Genomic DNA, 11,888 nt, shown 5'->3' with positions numbered 1-11,888 from the left:
TACAAGCGCATTGCAATACGCTCTTAAGGTTATAGCTTAAGGTCCATTTTTCATACATTTTGTTTCACCTTTAATCTGGGTAACTAAACAAGTATTGACAAGTAAAGAATTTAAATTTCGTCGTATTAAATTTTAAAGGCCGAAATATCCATGCATATTAATTATTTTTACGTTTTTCTTTCAACTGCGAGAACTAATCACTAACTAGACGTGAATTTAAATTCTTTACTTGTCAATACTTGTTTAGTTACCCAGATTAAAAGTGAAACAAAATGTATGAAAAATGGACCTTAAGCTATAACCTTAAACATTAAGTTTGATATATCATATTATGTAGATGGTAGAGTTATTAGTTATACATATACCGTCGTGGCGTTTATCACCAAGCAAGCATCTTACTTATTTCACCTATTTGCAAACTATCTTATTAAATATGTGAAGTATTAATTCAAAACGCAGGTATGCCAACTTATACTTCTTTATCAAGTCTCTTGCATGTGATGCAGAAGCGCTTGGGATCTTATCGTTTTGATTTTCAGACACGGATAAGATTTATTATTAGATTTTTGAAGTGCTGAAACGTGCAGCAGTTCTGTTTAAATAAAATCTGAATATTGATATTCTTGTATATTAACAAAATCCACAGTTGAAAATGAGTGGTGAAAAAACAATTAGTGTTGAAAATCCGAGTGAGTTTATAGATATTTTATTTGCCGCTGGAAATTTTCATTTAAAACTCTAATATAGTCCACGTGAATCGAGGATTTTGTATCCTTAAATCATTATTCGTGGAATAATTTAGAATATCAGTTCAAAGGGTCAAATTTACACCCCCTACCTTTAGGTGTATCAATAGTACAAACTTGTGTAACTGAAGCCCTAAGAGGTCGTTCAAACATTAACGTATAATAATAACATATTAATAATATAAATACTATAGATAATGTCCCACACGCCCATGAACAGTGAAATATAACAAATATTTAATTCAAACTTAAAAAAAAATAATTCAAAGTAGGATAAGTCACAAAATAATTTATAGTCAATTAAAAATTAATAAGCTCAAGCATAGTAATTACCTATCCAATTGGCGTTTTTATGTTTATATAAAACTAAATATATTTTAGGTTGAATTTAATTTGAACTTTATTGCCATTTATATTATTTGTTATTTAGCTTTAACTAGGATTTGAATTAGGAACAAAATCTCCATTGAGTTTGTAGCAAATACCATTCCGTTATTAAGTTTTGACGTTACATAGTAATTTTGTATATAATTTATGTATAACACGATGTAATTGATACATATTAACATTATTATTAAATTTTCCATTAAAAGGACCGATCATTTAATTCAGGAAAGGATGAAGACGTCTGTAGTGTAAACAAACCCTAAGATATGAGTTGAGGTGCAACTAATACACGTTTCGCTGAGCCAATTTCCGTCCCAAGGGCCGAGGAAATCGCATGCCATCCTTCACATAGTACCACTAACCTATTTTCACGTATAAACTTAATAGGCTATTTCAAGGAACTAGACAGAGCTTGAACAATGTGCTTACGTACATACTCACACCCTTGTCCCATAGAGGTAGGCAGAGACTATTGAGCGCCACATGTTACAGTATTGACACACTTCTTTCGCCACTTTCACGGTCATATTTCTCCTCATGTACATTTTCGTCAATTGTATAATATATCAAAAAGCTTTTTGAGTACTTCTAAAACAATTTAAATTCAACTGTTTAATTTTTTTATTGTACCACCAATCCTACTTCCAACTAATACCGTAAAGATTTCTTATGTTGACGTGAGTGTTAGGCATTGAAATAAAACAATTTGTCGCATAATTGTAAAATGTAGGTAGATATTGTAACTTTGACTTATGGGCCGACCAACACCTCAGTCCGCCCCGCCACTATGAAGGCTGCAAAGTCTTCGAAACGTGACAGAGACGAAAAATAGTTTTATTAGAATAACACCATAAATGCAAAATTCTAGGAATGTTTGGATGTTAGATAGTTAGAGCTTAAAAATAAACGAATCTAAACCCCCAATTAGATATGGATTAAAATTTGTACTTAGAATAAACATGTTACTAAATACGTACATTGTTTATGACCCTAAAAGTGAATTTTTGGAACGAACACGAAATATAATAAGATTAATAATGCTTCGTACTATTTTTTTTATTACTAACAAAATACCTTCTTTCAGAGTCTCGCATTGGTATTCGTCATTTGCAAGCGATTCTACTGTTCTTCGCGCTGGTGTTAGCATATGGCATGAGGGTGAACATGAGCATAGCCATCGTAGTCATGACTGACAAAGACTTGGAAGGTGTAAGTAGATTTATCATATTGCTTTTAATGACGAGACGAACTTGCCGTTCATGTGATGGTAAGCGATACCCCCCATAAACAGAAGAAACACCATCCAACAACTTGAATTACAAAGTATTGTATTTCATTGCGCTCGCCGTAGTGAGAGACATGAGATGTTAAGGCTTATGATGTCCAGTAGTTACACTGGCTACAATGTTCTTTAAACCAGAGTCCGGAACACAACAGTGACGACACACCACTGCTTGGCGGCAGAAATAGACATTGCGGTGGTACCTACCCAGGTGGACTCTCATATACCACCAGTAAAGTACTATGATAGTTTGTAGTTAGTTGCGTTTATTATAACAAAGTAGCGCGAAGATGCTGTTATTAATCAATTTAGTTTAATCTTCACAAATCTACTATGGATTAGTCCAAAAGTGCACACGAAAGAAAACCTTTACTCGCAAGGAATAACAAGTCATTAAGAAGATAAGTTATTTAAAATTATAACTAATACTTCCATTTCAGTCATACGACTGGAGCATGCAAATACAGAGCGTGATCCTATCCTCATTCTTCTGGGGCTACGTCATCCTCCAGGTGCCTGGTGGAGAGCTCGCGGCCAGGTTTGGGGGATCCAAACTCGTCACCCTTAGTATAGCACTTAATGCTATTGTATGCATCTTGATACCACTTAGTGTTTCTTACGTAAGCATATTCAGAATTTTAGATATAAAGCAATTGAACTGAGCAGATGAGAATAATATCCTTTTCAAAATACTTTAATGATAATAATTATTAATGTCCCTAATTATAATTATTCATGTCTAGTAGAAATAGAAAAAGGCGTTGTATTTATTAAAATTTCCATACACTTTGACATTATACTAATATATAAAGCTGAAGAGTTTGTTTGGTTGAATGCGCTAATCTCAGGAATTCCTGATCTTTAAATAGGTTCAAAACCGGTTTTGTATTTACTAAAAAGATTATGATTTTTTTTTCACTTAAAGGAACCTCCATTACTCCTGAGTGCTATAGGCCGCTTTTCATCTCGGATTTTTTTTTATCCCGGCAAACTTTTCCCGCGAACGTAGTCGCAGGCAAAAGCTATCTTCTAATAAAGTTTCCACTGTTTTTGTTTTATATAACGATCATTTATTAATCTCACACATATCTTCAGGGTGGTTGGAAGTTGATGTGTGCATGCAGAGTATTCCAAGGCCTAACTCAAGGATTTCTTGTTCCCTCAATACACGGCCTTATTGGCAAGTGGGCTCCCGTGGAAGAGAAAGGCCGGCTTGGTGCCATGGTACATTCGGGTAACGTGATCTTTTTTAATATAATATCTATTGTGCTACATAAGAAATAATTAAGAAGTGAATTACCTGACGATAATTAGTTGATCTCTAGACATGTATTTCTAAAGCCGAATGAATCACAATGTTCTAGTCACTATTGGCTACTCAACTCTGATTGTTCTTCAATGAGGGGTTAATGTAAAAACTACTGAGGAAAGTATAACCATTACAAAATTGAATTTGAATTGCATATGATAAGCGGCGATAGACTTATCTAAGCGGATGCACCTTTCACTTCTCCAGAGATATTTTTATATTCTTTATAAATTATCTCTTGCCTGAACGATTAAAGAAAATATAAGAAGATATAAGAGGAAACCTGCGTTCCTGAGAAGTTCACGGTAAGAATTTTGAAGGTTTGTGAAGTCTGCCAACACGCACTAGGCTAGTTTGGTGGACTGAGGCCTAAAACCCTCTTAATAGAGAAGGTCCGCGCACAGCAGTAGAACCACATATAATACGGGGCTTATGTTATATTATTAGTATTATGTTTAACAGTATATATAATATTTTAGGTCCGTATCTGGGCAATTCTATACAGTTTGTAGCTGCGGGGTATATTGCGAATGCCTGGGGCTGGCCAGCAATTTTCTACGCAAACGGTGCTGTGGGAGTGCTTTGGACTATCATCTACATTTTCCTGGGCTCAGACTCCCCTCAGAAGTCCAGGATGATTAGTCAAGAGGAGAGATTGTATATACAGAGCTCTTTGGGACAAGTTGGACAACAGAAGGTTTGATTCATTCATATTATAAAAACTTTCATAAGCGAGTGGAATGAACGCGTTAATTTTGGAAGAAGTGTTCCATATTAAAAAAAATATTTATACATATTTACTTATCGATAAATATAAATGATATAATTTTATTAAAAAAATATGATGAATAATAAATATTCATGCTTGTTTAAATCAACAAATAAACTGACACTAATAGAAAAAGAGCTGTATTTTTGCAGCATCAATCTATAGCCTCCATCTTATTAAATAACAAATTGCAACTTCAATTTTAGTATGAAATCGGAGATGAGATTAGATTCAACTCTAAGATTAAGAAAATTTAAAAAGATGAGAAAAATATAGTGGAATCTGTTGTAGAAGATAAATCAATTTGAATTAATATCACATGACGGGATCAAAATAAAAGGTCGACAAGATATGACGATGTTGAAAGCATTCAGAATAACCTTCTAGTCCGAAAGCGGGTACTCAGAGCTATGACGCTGCTAACTCTCCACTTCTTATAGCCCTATTATTTCCACTTTTCATAACTTTTATAATAGGCATTGTAAATTGATTAATCAATTATTCCGTTGTTTCTTACCATCGCGATTTTCAGCAATTTCTATCTGAGTCTTATTAGACTAATTGTACTGGTAGTATCTGTCATATGCGTGATGCCGTCTAGGTATGTGTCACTGCAATATCTATTTCTACCGCCAACAATCTGTGAATCCGCAGTTGTGTTCCAGTTTGACGGACATTGTAGCCAGCGTAACTACTGATCACAGTGAGACTTAACATCTTAGATGAAGGGAAGTGGCACGCAGTATTTTGTAGTTCAAATTGTTGTACAATGACGACTTTTATGGGTGTTCGTATCGCTTACCATAAGGCGAACGGCATGCTCGTCACATTAAACTGCAATAAAATGTCTATATTATGTGTCTATTTATATTGAATTCCATTTAAGTGAATGCCAATCTATTGTAGATACTAAAAACTCCGTGGAAAGCTATATGGACCTCGATGCCGTTCATTTCATTGATATTCGTCCACTGCGGACAGAACTGGGGGTTGTGGACGCTCATGACTGAGATGCCTTCTTATATGAGGCAGGTTCTGGGAGTTGATATTAAATCAGTAAGTATTGTGATACAGAAAGCGGCTATATTTACAGACATTATATGCAAATACTATCTATGCGAGAAAATTTTAGAACAGGTTGAACTATTTTCAATGCAATTATGTATTTAATTTGACTAAGTGGAAGTTTTCGTTACAGTTAATTAGATTTGTTATCATTTCAATCAAAGATTTCCATTTTAATATTTTCTAAATCCTCAGAACGGACTGATGTCAGCGCTGCCGTACATGGCCATATATCTTCTGAGCTATCCATTCGGCTTCCTCGCCGATTACATACCCAACAAGAAATGGCTTAGTGTTACTGCCACTAGAAAACTGTCCAATTCTATTGGTAAGATCAAATATATATCGGAGCGTCAGGTACTATGGAAATTATAATCATGCTAAACCAATTAAGGTGTTAACGTGTTCTTGGGAGTGATAGTTGAGAGTATAAATAGGATGCCCTAGTACTTGGTGCGATCAAGTTTTCGACAAGCCTTCAGAGCATCATTATGCTGGTTCAGTAGTTTAGTGAACAATTAGGTAGTCCCTTTTAGTCTTAGAGAAATGGTTATTCAGCTGATGGTAGGATGTATTTTATATTCGACTAGATAGCGACCACCATACACAAGGTGCATTCCGGGATCAGCCTGTGTATATCCGTTTCCAATAGGCAATAATCGTTGCGACTGTCGACGGGTAATCTGAAAAGGGTCCGGTATAATATTGTCAGCTAGTAAGAGATAACTTTTCGTCAATCGACATTTGATCTGGACTTCACTACGCTTACTATCAGGTGCAGTAGGTTACAGGGCCTGCATAAAATAAATAATCACCTAATTTTATTTCCTACGCTACTACTATGTGCTCCTCGCGAACCGATCAGAAGTATACGTAGATAATAGTGATTTGCAGATCGGTATGATTCGACATGATTGACAGGTTTATCGACTGATACTTATCATACAACTTGACTTAGCTGCTGAGGCTACAATGCCAACATTATAAATACGCAATCTTATGGAGATGTTTTGATGTTTGAAGTAAAAACATGAACCACTTAATACAACATCCCTAGCTGATAGATTTTCCTTAGTATTTTCTTCATTCAACAGTATTATGTGTACAGACAAGCAGATTTATGGATTGATTACGGTATTATAGCCTAACTAGAAGTTGATTTACTGAAATGAGTTAGTATGATTAGGTATTAGGAAGGATCTTTACCATTTACGTATACTACGGTCTCTATCTCTTGTACCGGCCGCATCACCTGTTCCTCTAAAACATTAAATTGGATACTATTGATTTACAGGATTCTTCGGTCCAGCTATAGCTTTGATCTTCCTCTCGTATACTCCTGCGGGCAACGTAGTAATGGGAGTTGCACTTCTCACCATCGTTGTGGGACTAAACGTGGGACACATCACTGGTTTTGTGGTAAGTAGTGTGCATCGGAACACATATTAAGAAAACGGTTTTTTACAAAATTGCCACGTGTTATTGATGATCAAAATCTGTAATTTCAAAAAATGTGTAGCTGAGTTATGCAGTAAAGGGCTGATCTCGTAACAAGAAGTAAACAGAGATCGCTTTCATTACTTTTTCACACACAGACACATACACACATCACGCAATTATCCCTGCAGAGCTATGCAGAGGCGCAACCAGGGCACCCACTTTTCGCCAAGCCTTTTCTGTCCCATGATGCGATAGGGGCGAGCCTATCGCCATTTCGGGCACAGACTCCAAACTCCGGGCTCGGAGCGCTGCCGTACCGCGCATGCAGTACAACTACGTCACCGAGGCAGTCAATCAATCTTCCAGATTGTACGAAATACACTGTGGTACATATACTGTGGTACCACTTGCAGCAGGCGCTTTGTACAAGTGATCATACACTGGGGACATGCAATTATTGTCTTGTATAACATGCCGAGTACAAGGATGAATTTTCTGTATACTACATATTCACGTATATATTTTTTCTAGTTACTGATTATGTCCTTCGAGAAGTTTTAAAAACGTAATTACTTTTACCATTCAAACGTATGAGACACAAATCTTATTTTAAAAATATTCGATGTAAGATTTTGTAACTTTGATAGCTTTAAGGCGCTTGCAACCAGGCCAGTGACCAGTTTGTCTCATAACTACGTTGTATTAAAAACAAACAGGGGATCGGGGAAGCCCCGACGTTGCAATTTGCAACTCTCAAAGTGATGCAGCAAGGCGCATATTTACTAGCAAAAGTTCCATAAGGATAATCATATGAAGGAAAATAAAAAAATCGAAAACAAAATATTTTGCAGTTATACCAGCAATTATAACAACTCTTTACAATCGGAGATAATAATGACCCACTGAACTATAGAAAAATAATCGAAAAGTCAATGAAAATCATAGGCGTGAGTGATAAAGACGATAATCTACGAAGTTAATCGAATTCACTACCATGATATTCATATGTTATATTTTCTGCTAATACTCTACGGCAGTGTAATTAATTGCCCACAGCTGGTACATTTGGATATGGCTCCGAACTTCGCGGGCACTCTGCTGGGCATCACCAATTGCAGCGCCAATATAATATCCATTATAGCGCCACTTGTGGCTGGAGCGGTACTCAAGGACGAGGTAACAATCTAGAAAATACATCCAATATAGGGATTATTTTATTGCTGTTGTTCGAACGACAAAATAATTAAAACAAGCTTATGCCTGCATCTCTGCCCGCGCGAAAGTTTTTCCGAAATAAATATTTTCTCGGGATACAATATAGCCTATAGCACTCAAGAATAATATAGCGTCCTGTTAGTGAAATACTACAAAATCAGTTCAGTAGTTCTTGAGATTAGCGCATTCAAACAAACTCTTCAGCTTTATATATTAATATGGATTACATATATACACACTGACACAGGCTGATCCCGGAACGCGACACACTTAGGCGGCCTGCTAGGTCGGGTTTAAACACCTTGTGTACAGTGGTCGCTATCCGGGCGGATATAGAATATATCCTACCACCAACAAGTAGTTCACAATAAGAATGTACACCAATCGAATTAAATCAACTTGAAGCACATCAAACTATTATTTTGATTGGTCTGTTTTCGCTATGGACCCGCTGGCAGCGGTTAAGATTGCCAGGAATCGTCCATTAAGTATTTTTTCAGACCGATCCAGATCAATGGCGTAAGGTGTTCTACATATCATCAGCGGTATACATTGTTGGCAACACAATTTACCTGATCTTCGGAACCAGCGAAAAGCAGAAGTGGAATGATCCCAAGGATATATCGATAGGTATCATTAAATTGTTTAATAAGTATAAATAATTACTGCACCACATAATCACAAAGAAAAGATAAAAAAAATGGAATAGTACAAATCGAAATAAAAAATAAAAACACTATGCTTTATCCTTAACCCGGCGTCATTGTTGCCGGGTATCTAATACCCGACGCATTTTAAAACTGTCATAATTTTAAAACAAAATGCGCGTGTCTTTTGTCCTTTACAGTAGCTGCGGTCGTTGACCTCTATTTGCGTATTCTCTTCTCTATTTAGTGTTGCTCCGGCTACCTCATAGTTTAAACGTGTGTAAAGAGCGCGCGGGTAAGTTATACCCGGCCACAATGGCCACGTAACATTTATAAAGACAGCGTGTTTGTTGTTTTTTATTGTTTATTGATAAATTGCATATCGTTTTTCACAATTTTATGAACCATGTCTTACGAAAGCGAACAACGTCGACTCTTAGCCTTATTTGAACAAGCTGACGCCAGTGAAAATGAACAGTGCAGTTCAGACGACCAGGGTGAAATCGACCATATTTCAGAGCGAAGTCAAGGCAGTAATACGGAACAGGAATGCAGCGATGATGAGCAAGAAGTAATTGTTTCAACAAGTAACCAGCAATTTTATATTGGTAAAGACAATTCCACCAAATGGTCTTCGCAACCACCTCGGACCAACGTTCGCACAAGGTCAGAAAACATAATTTTACAAAAACCTGGGGGTAAAAGCCTATTGCGCAAAATGATAAGACTGAAATAGAGTGTTGGAAACGCTTTATAAATAATAATATGCTGGAACAAATACTTTGTCATACTAATGCTAAGATAAAACAGAGACAGTTGTCTAACAATAAACAATCGCTTCAGTATTTATTGAAAGAAACAACTATAGATGAACTATCAGCTTTGTTTGGCTTGTTGTACTTGGCTGGACTAAATCGTTCTAATCGCCAAAATTTGAGCGACTTGTGGAGAACCGATGGTACTGGTGTGGAAATTTTTAGTACTACTATGTCTTTGCAGCGTTTTTACTTTTTACAAAGCTGTTTGCGTTTTGATGATGCAACAACACGCCAAGAGCGAAAGCAACTGGACAATCTGTCAAAATTTTATGTTTTGTCTCTAAATGTCTATTATGTTATGTTTTCGAATAAACGTTTTAAGTTATGTTCTAAAAAAATTATCCCAGAATAAAAAGATTTAATTTGATGAGTAAGATGCTCATTTTATGATAAATAAATGTTTGATTTTTATTAATAATGTATTTAACTACCTATTTCCCTATTATAGAAGACTAATATTGACATATGCTTGATTCAGTGTACAATAATGTACATGGGTAAAATTTACCCGGCCACAACGGCCAAGTTCTGTTTATTAGCCACAATGACGCCGGGTTAAATAACTGACCCAAGGCACTTCGTACCGCCTCAAAACCAATAAACGTTGCTTTAACTTATTATTTGAATTAATAGTATTTTATTATCATTAAATGAATACTCAAAATAAATTGGGTTAAATAAATGTACAAAAATTAAAATGAGAACATCATGCACACACACTCACGACCTTATCCCATAGAGGTTGGCAGAGACTACGTCACATGCAACAATCTTGATAGTTGATACACTTCTTTCGCTTCTTCTACATTCATAGATCTAATATATTCTATCTAATGATTTTCGCCTTAAGTGTCCTTCTGACCTGCCATTTTTGGAGAAGATTATTATTTCTTCAATTCTCGTTGGGCCCCTTCTAGCCGTACAATCTATATTTACTCGTGAATAACCTTCTTAAATTCTTGCCTCTTCAAATATCGCCTAGCTACTCACTACTACAAGCAAGGTGTCTGTCTGTCTTTTATTACAATATCCATCTCTCACTTTCCAACTCTCAAGTAATGATTCCTTTTTCAGATGAAGAGGTTCAGCGGAAAGAAGAAAAGGTCATATAAACTTTAATATCAATAAACTTGGATAATATTATTCTGTCGTTTTATTTTCATCAAACAATTTTTACCGCTTCTACAAGATTTATATACTGTAAAATATGTTTATACATTTGTCTTGAGAGCAGCGTCTAATCACAATAACTACAGTTTTAAAATGAAAATAGCTTATAACTTGAGATTAATACGTTTCCAGATATCTGTTTAGTTACAAAACTAGTTCCTCCAGACCGTTATGGTGCTACTCCTTCACGTAGGATTTCACGGATTTAGTATTCACGGGGACTATAAAATGCAAAAAAGCAAGCTAACTATGCCTAGTTTTATATAATAGTACTCAAGATTTTTAGGATCATCTTAATATACCAATGTCAAATTTGAGTAAAATGTTAAGTAAATATATAAGGAATTGAACGTTATAATAAAAAAGTTAGAGTTAAGTTGAGCGCCTGTTGTCAGCAGAGTCAGCAATGTTTAATAAATAAAACTCAGCTGTCATCACTTCGTGCTGGGACTTAAGTTGTCGCTTAGACGATCTGAACATATTGAGTTGAACTTGGCATATCAACCGATATCGCTCTTCAGAGCGAAACTGAGCTGCAACTATTAATATGGCCCTAGTCAATCGATCTTACAAAAAATTGCGAGCAAAATCAACGTTAAGTCAAAACTTCGCTATTGGGTTTTGTTTTAGAGAATTTCGTAGATTGAAAATTTTTCCTTTCCTTGGTGATAACCAATTTTCTTTGCCTATGTTTCTTCACCATTTAGAATTATTGCTTACTTACTCACTTACTCGCTTATTCGTTTATACCAAGAAAATATTAATATGTCAGTATTATATTCTATGTAATAAAATAAATAAATATAATACCAGTACACATGATTTACATAATGATAATAAAATAAAATAAAATATGATATTGAAGGAACAATCGCGAACAAAAAAAATTACTTTGGAGGTTACTGAATTAATGGATGAATTAATTATTGTGCAAGTTGGGAAATATAAAAAACGTATATACAGTACTCATTTTTTGGTATACACAAAACAGCGTGAGTTAATTATTATAATGGAAATAGTAAGTGTTGGTTGACCATTTC

The 11,888-nt window shown here is 35.4% G+C and overlaps 1 protein-coding gene across 1 annotated transcript; it reads left to right on the top strand.

The window, feature by feature from the left end:
* Window positions 1-551: 551 nt before the first annotated feature.
* Window positions 552-10,818, top strand: LOC115442938 (putative inorganic phosphate cotransporter). Its single transcript, XM_037438625.1, has 11 exons — window positions 552-689; window positions 2,218-2,342; window positions 2,856-3,035; window positions 3,511-3,649; window positions 4,204-4,421; window positions 5,400-5,549; window positions 5,754-5,886; window positions 6,853-6,977; window positions 8,055-8,174; window positions 8,714-8,843; window positions 10,753-10,818. Exons 1-11 carry the CDS (start codon window positions 653-655, stop codon window positions 10,788-10,790), a joined length of 1,395 nt encoding a protein of 464 aa, XP_037294522.1. The 5' UTR covers window positions 552-652; the 3' UTR covers window positions 10,791-10,818.
* The last annotated feature ends 1,070 nt before the right edge of the window (window positions 10,819-11,888 follow it).

Source organism: Manduca sexta, chromosome 14 (genome assembly GCF_014839805.1).
Source record: "Manduca sexta isolate Smith_Timp_Sample1 chromosome 14, JHU_Msex_v1.0, whole genome shotgun sequence".
NCBI lineage: Eukaryota > Metazoa > Arthropoda > Insecta > Lepidoptera > Sphingidae > Manduca > Manduca sexta.
This window is presented reverse-complemented; position numbering and strand designations above follow the sequence as displayed.

Excerpts from the sequence above, each read along its gene's own strand:
- LOC115442938 (XM_037438625.1), top strand. The coding sequence starts at position 653 with ATGAGTGGTGAAAAAACAATTAGTGTTGAAAATCCGA. Across the intron at positions 5,550-5,753 it reads TGGGAGTTGATATTAAATCA|AACGGACTGATGTCAGCGCT; the intron begins GTAAGTATTGTG and ends CTAAATCCTCAG. Across the intron at positions 8,175-8,713 it reads GAGCGGTACTCAAGGACGAG|ACCGATCCAGATCAATGGCG; the intron begins GTAACAATCTAG and ends GTATTTTTTCAG.